We start from the raw sequence: 13932 nt of genomic DNA on the forward strand, positions 1-13932 counted from the left end.
AGGACAACATTGCATGGCAAGATCATCATCAACAACTAAGCTCTGGGCAATAATAAGAGGCCTGCACAATTTTTTTTTTTGTATGGGCTACAAAAAAAGGTTTTCTACTATGAGATGCCAAGGATGTTTTGTTGAAGTTAAAAGGAACTGATAAAAATATCACATGGGAAGCTCAAGCGTTATATGATCACATCTTTGACCTATATTCATTTTTTGTTGATGTAAAGTAATTATATGTAAATAGGACGGTGGTTAAGCCGGCCCATGAACTTGCAAAACAAGCTAGGCTTAAAAACACTTTTGTTAGTAGGTCCAACCCCCTACGTACTTACATGCATGTTTTTTTCTGAAAGCTGTAAAAGGGGACTTTTAATGTACCCTTGCTGTTTATATGGTTCCTTTTTTGCCAAAAAAAAAAAAAGAATAAAAATTCCATCTAGCCTGTAAATAAAAAAAAAAGTATCTTCTAGAAATTAGTTGGGGGAACAGCACGGAACCATTAATTTAATCGGACATGTTAGTTGCAAAAGATTTTGGTAATTCATCTCACCAAGATCCTCCAAGAATTCAACAAAACAGAAGATTCACATAAATTTCTTTAAAAAAATAAAATAATTAATGATATAAATGCACTTAATATTGATAGTATAGCTTTATACATAGGTCAGGTTAGGTATATATGGACAACAAAAGATCCCGAATGCCATAATTAGGACTATAATTATGCACAATGACAGGTCTTGACAATCTCTTGAATGCCATAAAGCTACAAACCACCCCATCCTTAGAATAACCAGTGTTTCCTCTTGGGCTTGTTATCAATTGGAACATCTGTAAGAAAGGTACAGCAATTTCTCAGACTTCTCAGATATGAATGTTCTTATCCTCCATTGAGATTACAGAAATACCTTGAAAGAATTTCACAACTGACCTCGGATTTCATATAGTGAATTGTAATGTACCTCAGACCAAAAACTTAACCAAAGCTCTGCACAAAGCCAAAATTAGTTGGTATTCTACCAGTATAATTTCCAATACAAGTCCATAGCCTATGCACAAGTAAATAAATGTTTCAACACTCCCAAGAGCAAACAACACTTGGGGGAGTAATACAAACTAAATGAAGATATACATGTATCCTAACCAATTTTTAGCAGAGTTTTGATTCAAAGCCAAGTTCATTAATAGGTCTTTTTATCCAGCATTTTCCATAAACCTGCAATTCCTAACTCCCATTACTAGTCTGGAGGCATTGACGAACATTATAATGTATCTTGGCCTCTTGCTATATGAGTGTTTATTATGGGAGTATGGGACTTGTGAAAATTGGTTATGTTAAATGGAGAAATCAATACAATCTCAAGTAAAAGCAAATCATATCTACCAAGGAAGATGCATCCTTTAAGTTAGATTAGTCAAAAGGGAGAAAATGTATTCAGCAGCATAATAATATAATCATGATCTAGCAACTGGACCATGAGAACTCCAAATAAAAGAAATGTACCAAAAACAAGGCTTGGCTCAAGAGGCATATATGGTGGATGTTGCATAGAATCAATTTCTAATTCTAACTACTAAAATTTTCCAAAACACGCTTCTGTGGGATAAGGTAGTTGCTGATTCTGATGATGCAAAAAATTATATGTTGAAAATAAACGCATCCATCATCCACACAAGGATAGTGTATAAAATTGAAAAGTATAACATATCACAGCAAAAATTATGTCTGTTGGTTTTACCTCGCTGAGGAGTCTGATGTAGTGGCAAAATTTCAATAAAGCATGTATTTATGAATGAAGTTAGAAGACATATCTTCGCTGCAAACTGCAGACAACCACAAGTCTTAGACTTGATGTCAGGTTAAGTGTGAGATGTTATATCAATATCACAGCAAGACTAAATGTAGAATCACAAATGGAACTAAATGAAAATGCGAAAGTATCTGTTCATTTATGAAGATGATCAAGACTGCTATCAGTCTTGGACACTAAGGAATTTCAGGTTCGAACAGAAGAGAAAGTGAAGAAGAAAGAGGAGAAAGATTAGTGAGAGAGCAGTAGAACATAGGTTTGAAAGGAAGGACAGATTCTGAATAATCTGCCGCCGCCACTTCAATTTAATATTTATATGTTATGCTAGTTACATGAAAGGACATATTTGCCCTTGGTGTTTACATCATAACACTTAACAATATAAAAAACTGAAAAGTAAATAACAGAACTAGAATAACAGAATAACATAACAGATAGACTAGGTATATTCTACCCTACGGACAGAGTGGCCCCACAGCTGTGGGGCCCACATCAGTTTCTCTACACTCCCCCTCAAGTTGGGAGTAAATATTTATCATTCCCAACTTGGATAGATCCGCTTCTAGCTTCTTTCTTGATACAGCTTTAGTGAGGATATCTGCTAGTTGCATACTGGATGTGATGTAAGGGAGGCATATTTCTTGAGATGAGACCCTCTCTCGTACAAAATGTCGGTCAACTTCAATGTGTTTGGTTCTGTCATGCTGCAATGGATTATGTGCTATATTAATGGCTGCTTGATTATCACAATACAGCATCAGAGGCTTCTCATACTCAATACCCAACTCCTCAAGTAGAGATCTTAGCCATAGGATTTCAGCCACTCCGTTGGCCATGGTATTCTGCTTCAGCACAAGACAGGGAGACAACACTTTGTTTCTTACTTCTCCAGGAGACAATGTTTCCTCCCACAAGGGCACAATATCCTGGGGTAGACCGTCTGTCATCAACACTCCCAGCCCAATCCGCATCTGTATAGACCTCCACCTTCATGTGGTTATTGTTCTTGAACAGTATATCCCTACCCGGGCATCTCTTCAAGTAGGCTAAAATTCTTTCTGCCGCAAGAAGATGTGTGGTTCTAGGAGAATGCATGTACTGGCTGACAACACTAACAGCATAAGTAATATCCGGCCGAGTGAGGCAAAGATATAGGAGCTTTCCTACCAACCGCTGGAACATAACTTTGTCTTCAAGCAGCTCCCCACTCTTTGCACTAATCCTGTGGTTCTGTTCAATGGGTGTATCTACAGGTTTGACACCCAGCTTTCCAGTTTCAGCCAATAGATCTAAAACATATTTCCTCTGAGAGACAAAGATCCCCTGTTTAGATCTAGCAACCTCAATGCCCAAAAAATACCGTAGTGTACCCAGATCTTTCACCTCAAACTCTTGATGAAGGAGCTGTTTGAGGGACTCAATCTCATGGCTGTCATTTCCTGTCACCACAATATCATCAACATATACTGCAAGTAGTGTCAGTGAAGACTCCACCCTCTTGATGAACAGTGTATGATCTGACTGGGCCTGTACATAACTGAACTTTCCAAGAGCTAGTCTGAATCTGTCGAACCAAGCTCTAGGTGACTGCTTCAAACCTCTTCTTACCTGTCTCTGTATCATAGTATCCAGGAGGCAACTGCATGTAAACCTCTTCCTGCAAGTCCCCATTCAGGAAGGCATTTTTAACATCCATTTGGTACAAAGGCCAAGTGTGGCTTGCTGCAAGAGATAATAGAACCCGAATGGTGGTCATCTTGGCTACCGGGGCAAATGTCTCCAAGTAATCTATACCATAAGTCTGAGTGAACCCTTTTGCAACTAGCCGAGCTTTGTACCTCTCAATGGATCCATCCGCATTGTGCTTCATAGTAAATATCCATCTGCATCCAACTAGTTTCTTTCCTTTGGGCAAGTCAACTAGCTCCCAGGTATTATTTTTCAACAGGGCATCCATTTCAACTTGCATTGCACCTCTCCACTCCGGGACTGATAGGGCCTCTTGTACTGTTCTTGGAATAGGGACATTGGAAATGGAACTAAGGTAGGACCTGTAGGTAGGAGATAGGTGATCATAGGATAAAAAATGGGAAATACAGTGGGCTGTAGATGTGGTACATGTTGTTTCCCTTTACGGACTGCAATCGGAAGATCAAGTTCATCTGTAGGAGGTGAAATGGCAACAATAGAAGTCTCTGTGGGTCCTGGGACTGTAATGTCTGGACCTGGAGCCGTAGATGAGATTGGAGCTGGCCTGGACTATTGATGATCGGGATCAACCTGCCTGCACCGCCTGTGATAGACCCTCAACTCCTGATCCCTCTGACCACCCTCACCATTGCAGCTCCCCCTCAACTTCTGATCCTTCTGGCCACCCTCACCATTGCAGCTCCCATCACCCAATGGAATAGGTAAAGGAACTACCCCACTCTCACTGCTCTCCCCCTGAAGACAAGGACTTAAACCCCTACTCTCACTGCTCTCCCCCTGAGGAGAAACCCGAGGATAATAGGGTGTCTCTTCAAAGAAAGTGACATCCATGGAGACGAACTTCCTCCCTGTGACAGGATCATAGCAACAATACCCCTTTTGAGTTTGTGCATAACCAAGGAAAATGCATTTGGAGGCCTTGGGTTCAAACTTGGAGTGATGGGGTCCGAGAAGCTGAACAAAGCAGGTACAACCGAATGTTTTAAGGGGAATAGAAAACAACTCCTCATGTGGATATAGAAGGGAAAAAGGAGATCGAAAATCAAGAACCTGGGAAGGAATCCGATTAATAAGATATACCGCCGTGAGGATAGCATCACCCCAGAAGCGAATAGGGACATTGGAGGTAAACATAAGACTTCTAGCCACCTCCAAGATGTGCCTATTCTTCCTTTCTGCAACCCCATTCTGCTGAGGTGTATGAAGGCAAGAGCTCTGATGGATAACCCCATGAGTAAGAAGATAAGATGCCAATGACTTAGCAAAGTATTCCTTTGCATTATCAGATCTAAGAACTTTAATCTTGACATCAAACTGGGTTATGATCATTTGGTGAAAGTTTTGGGTCAGGGCGGGAACCTCATCTCGTGAACGCATAAGATAAACTCAAGAAAACCGGGTATGGTCATCAACAAATAACAAAAAATATCTGTACCCACCCATAGAAGGAATGTGATATGGCCCCCAAACATCCGTATGCACAAGATCAAAAGGACGATTACTCCTTTTATTACTCAATGAATAAGAGTTTCTACAATGTTTAGCAAACTCACAGCTTTCACATTGCAACTGGGACAACTCAACAGACTCAAACAAAGTAGGAAACAAACTCTTTAAGGACCGAAAAGACAGATGACCCAATCGGTTATGCCAAAGCATAACCGAACTCACACTCTGGGAAACAAGTGACCTCTTACCCACTGACTCTTCCCGACGAGAACTCTCCCCGAGCAGATAGATCCCATTTGTCTCACGGCCAGTCCCAATCACCTTCTTCGTCTCCAGGTCCTGAAAAACACACCAGTCAGGGAAGAAAGTTACTGAACAGTTCATGTGTTTGGTAATACTACTGACTGAAAGGAGGTTAGTATCAAGCTTAGGAACATGTAAGACAGAAGACAACTAGATCGTATCTGATAACTTAATGTCCCCCTTCCTAGAAATAGGAACCAGGGAGCCATCAGCAATAGATACTTTATCCCTACCAGATGACAAATGGTAAGAGGTAAACAGTGAAGGCAAGCTAGTCATGTGGTCGGATGCACCTGAATCTATTACCCAACAAGGTTCAGTAGTACCTGGAGCTGAGGCATGGTAGGCTGAAGCTAGAGTACCTGAATTTACGGTTGTAATCTGACCACCCATCTCAGAAACACTGCCATAACTGATGCTTCCAAAGCTACCTTCTGCCTGATTTTTAAACTCCATCTCGGTCAAGTCTTAAAACAGCACTTGGACTACCAATCACAATCAAAAACAATATAGGCCTGATCTGTATTCACAGTGTATGTGCACAAAACTGGGATAACTCTGATCTGAAATCAACTAACAAACACAACAGTGGCTGTCCGTAGAGCTCTAACCCCTTTAAGAGAGTTCGAAAACCCCAAAAAACTCTGAAAAACAGCTTAGAAGGAGGTCTGATTTGCCTTTGCAGAATTAGGGTTTTAATCAGTCCTTAAAGTGATCAATTCAGTTGCACAATCTAATCAGTACAGTATAGATAGACTTGCAGTAGGGTTAATATGAAACCCTAGAATCTGATCAATGCTAACAATAAGTTTGAGGACAGCTCTAGATAGATCACAAGATTCAGTCCAGCACTAGGGCTTGCCGCAAGATCACTTTCAGACTCTAGTGCAGAAAGAAACAAGGCTGAGACAGTTCGGTGTAAAACAGTAGGGTTTTAATCACAGCAGAACAGTAGGGTTTGCTGTAAAACCCTAGTGAATCGAAGTGTAAAACAGTAGGGTTTTAATCACAGCAGAACAGTAGGGTTTGCTGTAAAACCCTAGTGAATCGAAGAGATGAAAACCTAGAACGGTTCAGCCTTCCTCACCAGATAGGTCCAACCTATCTTTTCTTAGAAAAGTAGATGACTTACAAGAAAAGAATTGTTCGCTGCCTTCTAGGGTTACCCGAACCCTAGTCTTCTCTGATCCTTCCTGACCACATAACAAAACTTCCAATAGCTGCTAGCACTTCTGGCGATCTCCAAGAATCAGTCTACGAACTCCACCTTTTCAGCTTCTAGTCCTAGGAGATTCTCATGTGGTCGGCTGGTATTAGACTCACATAAGAAACCCTAACTTGGCTCTGATACCATGAAGATGATCAAGACTGCTATCAGTCTTGGACACTAAGGAATTTCCGGTTCGAACAGAAGAGAAAGTGAAGAAGAAAGAGGAGAAAGATTAGTGAGAGAGCAGTAGAACACAGGTTTGAAAGGAAGGACAGATTCTGAATAATCTGCCGCCGCCACTTCAATTTAATATTTATATGTTATGCTAGTTACATGAAATGACATATTTGCCCTTGGTGTTTACATCATAACACTTAACAATATAAAAAACTAAAAAGTAAATAACAGAACTAGAATAACAGAATAACATAACAAATAGACTAGGTATATTCTACCCTACGGATAGAGTGGCCCCACAGCCATCAGTTTCTCTACAATTTATATGCATTAGCATCTATCTACCTCAAAAGATCTAAATTCCAAGCATGCAGTGATGTTCAAAAATATTTTTTTTTAAAGATTCATCATATACTGATTGAAAGATCAAATCACTTGAAGTAGGACAACATCAAAGGTATTGTACCAATATGAAAGATAAGAGCTGTAAGGGGGAAAGGACAAGAACTTCCATGCATCAAACAATCATTGTTGATTTATGGATATTCCTCCAGTATCCATCTTAGAGAGCATCTATATAATGGACAATGTTGTAATGTAATTGGAAGACATCTTTCAAGATTCCTCAATATAATAGTTGATGTATCAATTAAAATTGAATGGAAAAAGTAGAAATCTGCTGAACTCAAAAAATATGAACAGAAAGTGGTTTCTTGGAGAGAGAAGGAGAAGAAGAGAAGAAGAGATCTTGAAAGAAAAGAGAGCAATAATCTGGCCGCCCCCTTCACTTATTATTTATACTAAAAATAATAGAGCAGTACAAAGACAACTATGCCCTTATAGGGCGGCAAAACATAAAACAACATATATAACACTCAAAAACATAATAAAATTTGGACTCACATAACTCCTGTGGTCCCCACCTCTTATCTAACAACTAACATAAAACATCTACTTAGAAAAACAACATAAAACTGATTAATCTTCAACACTCCCCCTCAAGTTGGGAGTAAATGTCACACATTCCCAACTTGCGTAGATCATGTTCAAGCTTGTTCTTTGCCACTCCTTTAGTGAGAACATCAGCCAACTGCAACTCTGAAGAGACGTAAGGCAAACAGATTTCTCCGGTTGTTACCCTTTCTCTTATGAAGTGTCTATCAACTCCAATGTGTTTTGTCCTGTCATGCTGAATTGGATTGTGGGCAATATTGATTGCAGCCTGATTGTCACAGTACAACATCATAGGTTCCTCTTCTTTTACCCCAATCTCACTCAAAAGAGATCTAACCCAAAGAAGTTCTGAGACACCATGAACCATGGATCTATACTCAGCCTCTGCACTTGACCTTGCCACAACCGCTTGCTTCTTACTCTTCCAGGAGATCAAGTTTCCACCTACAAAGGTACACACTCCTGATGTGGATCTCATGTCATCTAAGCATCCTGCCCAGTCTGCATCTATATAGGATTCTAGCTTCAAATTCTCATGATTTAAGAAAAGAATGCTGTCAGGGTGCTTTTTCAAATATGCAAGTATTCTCTCAATAGCTTCCTAGTGCTGAACCCGAGGTGCATGCATGTACTGACTCACAAACTGACAGCATAAGAAATATCTGATCGTGCCATACACAAATATAATAGTCGACCCACCATTCTTTGATATCTCCCCACATCTTTTATCAACTCACCATCCACAACATTAATTCTGTGATGTGGATCGATAGGAGTGTTTGTCGGCGCTGATATTTCTGAGGCTGCCCGTAGTGGCTCAGGTAATGAAACTAATGGAGGTGTTGGCTGAACTGATGATGGAATTGATGGAGGTGCTGGCTGAACGGATGATGGAACTGATGGAGGTGTTAACTGAACTGATGATGGAACTAATGGAGGCACAAAAGAAACAAGAAGAGGAACAAATTGTAAGTTCTTCTCCCCAAAACTCTCCCCCTGAGGAGAACCACTTGAGAAGAAGAAGGTGGATTCAAAAAAGGTAACATCCATAGTCACAAATCTACTCCTCGACACTAGATCATAACAGCAATACCCCTTTTAGTTTTGAACATACCCAAGAAAAACACATTTCTTGGCCTTAGGATCCAATTTCTTGCAATGGGGGCTGAGAATGTGAACAAAGGAAACACAACCAAAAACCCTCAAAGGTATGTGAAATATCTCCCCATCTGGAAAAAGAAGACTAAATGGCACCTTAAACCTCAAAGTTCGTGAAGGAACATGGTTAATCAAATGCACGGCTGTAAGAACTGCATCTCCCCAGAAATGAACAGGAACTGAAGCACACACCATAAGACTCCTTGCCACCTTCATAATGTGTCTATTCTTCCTCTCAGCAACTTAATTTTGTTGCGGTATATATGCACAACTACTTTGATGAACTACACCATGTTCTAAGAGATACGTGGCCAGGTCCTTCTCAAAGTACTCTCTGGCATTATCTGATCTAAAAGCCTTAGTTCTCACTCCAAATTGTGTGAGAACCATCTGGTGGAATTGTCGTACTAAGTTAGAAACCTCACCACATGATCTCATCAAATATATCCAAGAATATCGTGTATAATCATCCACAAACAAGAGAAAGTAACGGAATCCTCCCATGGAAGGGATTTGATATGGCCCCCATACATCGGTGTGAACAATATTAAAAGCAGAAGTACTTCTTTTATTACTTGGTTTAAAAGACTGTCTACAATGCTTTCCTAACTGACAACTCTCACACTCCAAAGTAGATAATTGAACAGACTCAAATAACTTTGGGAAAAGACATTTTAAAGAACTAAAAGAAAGATGTCCCAAGCGATTGTGCCAAAGCATAATCTGGTTCATTGACTCTGACCCACTACTATTGCTGCTGCTAACATGATGGCCCTAATGTCTCGGAATCTCATCCAGAAGGTAGACTCTGACCCACTACTACTGCTGCTACTAACATGATGGCCCTAATGTCTCGGAATCTCATCCAGAAGGTAGACTCCATTCACCTCACGACCACTCCCAATCATCTTCTTTGACTCCATATCCTGCAAAATACAATTACCAAGAAGAAAGGTCACGGAACAATTCAAATTTTTTGTTAAAGAACTAACATAAAGTAGGTTGGTATGAAGTTTAGGACATGTAAAACAAAAGATAAAGTTATATCAGCGGTCACTCTAACTGTCCCTTTCCCAGCAATGGGAATATGTAAACCATCTGCTATAGAGACTCTGCCTCTACCAGAGCACAACTGATAGGAACTAAAAAGGGTAGGGGCATTAGTCTTGTGCTCAAATACTCCTGAGTCTATAATCCAGGGAGATCCCTCCTTACCTGAAGTGGATGCAAGATTTGTAATTGCATATGAACTACCTGTATGTGCAAAAGAAGTGGTGTAGTTGGCTCCTGCATTCTACTGTCCATCTGGAAGGCCACAACTAAGTGAATCTTTTTTACTCATAAGCTGTCCAAACCTTTCCAATTCTATTCTCACTGCTGCTACTACAATGGATTCCCAATCAGTTTGGGAAAGAGGGGCCAAAGAGTCTCTTGTAGTGGCCACATTTGCATTTCCCTTTCTGTTCCTTATCTGAGCAGGCATCAGATTTGGATGAAGCTTTCAACAAGTGTCCCTGGTATGCTTAGGCTTCTTACAATAATCACACACCAAGTCCTTCTAATCTTCCCTTCTAGTCTCACTACTTCCCCTGTCTCCATTCGACTTAGGTTTGGTTGTACTAACCATAGCCGACTGGTCAATCCTAGGCTGTCTCAGCATTACATTCCTCCTACTCTCCTCTCCAGAGACAAAAGGCATAGGCTTGAGAGAGTCACACCCTCCCTAGAAAGAATATGCTGCCTAGCAATGTCAAATTCAGGGTTCAGCCCTGCCAAGGGTTTTTAGCATGGAGAAATACACAGCAAGGGTTTTTTTTCCCTGTTTCATACTTATCACCTGATTCCTTAATTGATAGGCTCTGGCTTCATTTTGCTTTTGAGAGTAGGTTTTAGTCACTCCATCCCAAATCTCCTTAGCAGTATTAGCCCATAGGAAATTTTTTGCAATATGAGGTAACACAGAATTAAACAACCAGGACATTACCATGTAATTCTCCTGCACCCATCGAGAAGAGTCTATATCAGGTTTCTTCTCCTCCCTAGTGATGTACCCTAATTTTCCACGGGCACCAATAGCCATCTTGGCTGATTGTACCCACTCTAAATAATTTGTACCATCAAGTTTTACTGTAGTAATGATTCCAGACCCAAAAATATAACTACTACCTCCAACACCCATTCCCACAATACCGGTGGATTTCACCTCGGTATTCCAACTCTCCATCTTACTTCAAACAATTCAACAGTAAGAAAAAATAGATTGGAGACCTTCCAAAAACAATTTAATATCACACACACAGAAACCAACCCTTCTAAAAGAAGAAAACCCTATCAGGAGAGAAATCTCTCTCCTCCCCACACCTCCCAATAGAGAGGAGTGAATCGATCACTCCAGGAGGCTCAGAAAAATTCTAGAAACTTAACCACCCTCTTCAGAATATCAAAAGAAAACTAACAATACCTGGGTGCCCAAGATCAGATAAAAAACAAAGAGCCCAACTTTTCTAGGACTCTTCGTCGTATTCCAGTTCTTCTTGATTTTGATGCCGAACAGTAGATCACCTTCCTAATGACTAGATCCCACCAAAAAATCCAAGAACTGGGCAATATATAGTAGATCGATCAGCCCTTTGTTACTTCATGCAGTCGGCCGATCTAGGGCTACATGAGAATACTTCAAGAACCCTAACCTGGCTTTGATACCAAGTAGAATTTTACTGAACTCAAAAAATAGGAACAAAAAGTGGTTTCTTGAAGAGAGAAGGAGAAGAGATCTTGAAAGAAAAGAGAGCAATAATCTAGCCGCCCCCTTCACTTATTATTTATACTAAAAATAATAGAGCAGTACAAAGACAACTATGCCCTTATAGGGCGGCAAAACATAAAAAAGCATATATAAGACTCAAAAACATAATAAAATTTGGACTCACATAACTATTGTGGTCCCCACCTCTTATCTAACAACTAACATAAAACATCTACTCAGAAAAACAACATAAAACTGATTAATCTTCAACAGAAAGTATTCTTTTATCAATGAAGAAGGTTCTGCCTCAAAAAGCAACATTTTGAGCAATCATCGCTATTCGTTATATGATGCATCAGTTAAAGATCAAGGCCTTGGGACAGGAAATTGCTCATGTACCATCTAATAATGTTCAGTATCCATGAGGATCATGACATTGTTTTAATAGATAGCCTAGGTGATACTTGTTAAGAAAGTACGCATATCATGACAAATAAAACTCCTATATATATATATATATATATATATATATATATGTTATGTATGCATTGACCCATCTACTAAATGTATATGTATGTATGTATGTATGTATGTATGTATACGTATGTATGGATAGAATTGTTGTGCCAGAGAAGACTACACCTTGTCAGCTGCTGCTTGTAAGGTGACATGGTCTCCCCATTCCCCAGATCTGCATGATGAAAAAAGGAGCCAGAAACAGAAGTCATTTTTCTTCACATTGATGAAGTACAAATTATTTGACCTATAGCATCAACACCTAAAATGGATTGATTCAGGTTATTAAGAATCTGGAAATGAGCCCATTTTCAGAAAATCAGAATGATCTTGATCAAATACTTTGCTAACAACCTGGAGAGGGTCATTTTAGATGGGTAAAATTCTATAGTAAAATGTAATGGATGACCATAATGAAATATTCCTTTTGGGATGACTTCCAAACAGGGAATAATTGCATGAAAATGATTAAGTAGAAGCCCTCAAGGAGACATCCTACCTGGCCATTTTCTTGCAATAGCTTTTATACTTCATGGGAACATAGCCTTCATACAAAGAACGGTAGTCTTTAAGCTGCAGCAAGCCAGCAACAAGAGGTTAGAGAATGTAGAAAACTTAAAACTAACATCTTCGGGAACCTTAAATAAATGAAGATAGATATAGATATAGATAGAGAGGTTGTATGTGTGAGAGAGAATATTTTGATGCAACATTAACACAAAATAGAGAGAATACGAGGTCCAAGTAATCCCCAAACTCATGATGATTGTTACCTAGGTATGTGGAATAGATACCAAACACTCAGGTGTTAAAGTTTATGGGAAACCAACCTCACAAAATCTTGGAATAGCAACATAGACACAAATAAATGTCAAGTTAAATTAAAAAAAAAAAATATTGACTTGTTCTATCAACAAGGCTTCAAATGATATCCATTTAGTTATTGGGCCGATTTCTAGTTATTGGGCCCAATTATTTATCTTCTATTTTTAAGTTGTTAAGTTAGGAAGTTATTGGGCTTTAGGCCCATTAGTTTATGTTTTTTAAGCTGTGACTGTTCAGCTACGTAGCCGCCCTACTAAGGGCATTCTTGTAATCTCTTATTCTTTTAATTTGAGTATATAATACAAAGAGGAGTTGGTGGCCAGAACTAATTCAGTTCTGGTTGACATCCCACTCCTTTTCTTCTCTTTTCTCTCTACTGCTGAAACTCTCCATCTTCTTCTTCTTTCTCTTCACAAGGAATTCATCTAAAACTGCAATCAGTGATTTCTACTTGGTATCAGAGCTAGGTTTGAAGGTTCCTTGAGCTATTCTGTCATGCAGCCCCAGATCGGCCGACTGCATGGTGATTTGAGAGGCTGATCGAAGATCTCAGGTAAGCCCAGTTTTTGGATTTCTTGTTGGATCTGTTTTGCCTTGTAGCTGGTCTAGGGTTTCCCATCAAATTCAGGAAAAACTGGAGAAAGGGGGAGTCCTGCTTCTGTTGTTCTCTTCAATTTTGACCTAGGAAGTGGTGCCCTAATTTTTTAGGGTTCCTTGGAGTTTTCTGAAGGGGGCGGTTCAAGTCCTGCCTGTTTTGGAAGTCTTTGGAGAGAGCGGCTGCCTCTTCTCTCTTTTCTTCCATCCCGCAGAAAAGGAATCTTTTGTGGAAAGGTCATCTAGGGCACCAGAAGGGTGTCAGTGGTACCAAAAGTGATTTATTTGATATTCTTTCATCCTACAATAACCTTCTAACCCCTTTTTGAGAATTATGGAGGATAACGGAGTTGAAAACAAACCCGGGAGTGAAATGAGACCAGTGGGAGGTGTCAGAGACCTTTTCGGGGTTGGGACCATTAGTACAATTAAGTTTGATAGTTCAAATTACTTAGAATGGTCACAATCTGCAAAGATGG

At 39.7% G+C, this 13932-nt stretch overlaps 1 protein-coding gene across 4 annotated transcripts in view; it reads right to left on the bottom strand.

Annotated features, from left to right (window-relative positions):
* Nucleotides 1-584: 584 nt before the first annotated feature.
* LOC104591921 (Cysteine proteinases superfamily protein) overlaps nt 585-13932 on the bottom strand; it is a 61687-nt gene continuing 48339 nt past the window's right edge. For 3 of the 4 annotated variants that reach the window (XM_010251070.3, XM_010251071.3, XM_010251072.3), the window contains exons 6-10: nt 12534-12607; nt 12161-12209; nt 1740-1824; nt 932-988; nt 585-831 (exon numbers count right to left, since the gene is read on the bottom strand). In XM_010251070.3, coding sequence (XP_010249372.1) covers nt 785-831; nt 932-988; nt 1740-1824; nt 12161-12209; nt 12534-12607 — 312 coding nt within the window. In that variant the 3' untranslated portion in view covers nt 585-784. Of the gene's footprint in view, nt 832-931; nt 989-1739; nt 1825-9559; nt 9699-12160; nt 12210-12533; nt 12608-13932 lie in introns of those variants that run through there. The other variant, XM_088903949.1, reaches the window with a different exon arrangement.

This window comes from Nelumbo nucifera, chromosome 4, assembly GCF_055504915.1.
Source record: "Nelumbo nucifera cultivar China Antique chromosome 4, China Antique-T2T, whole genome shotgun sequence".
Classification (NCBI taxonomy): domain Eukaryota; kingdom Viridiplantae; phylum Streptophyta; class Magnoliopsida; order Proteales; family Nelumbonaceae; genus Nelumbo; species Nelumbo nucifera.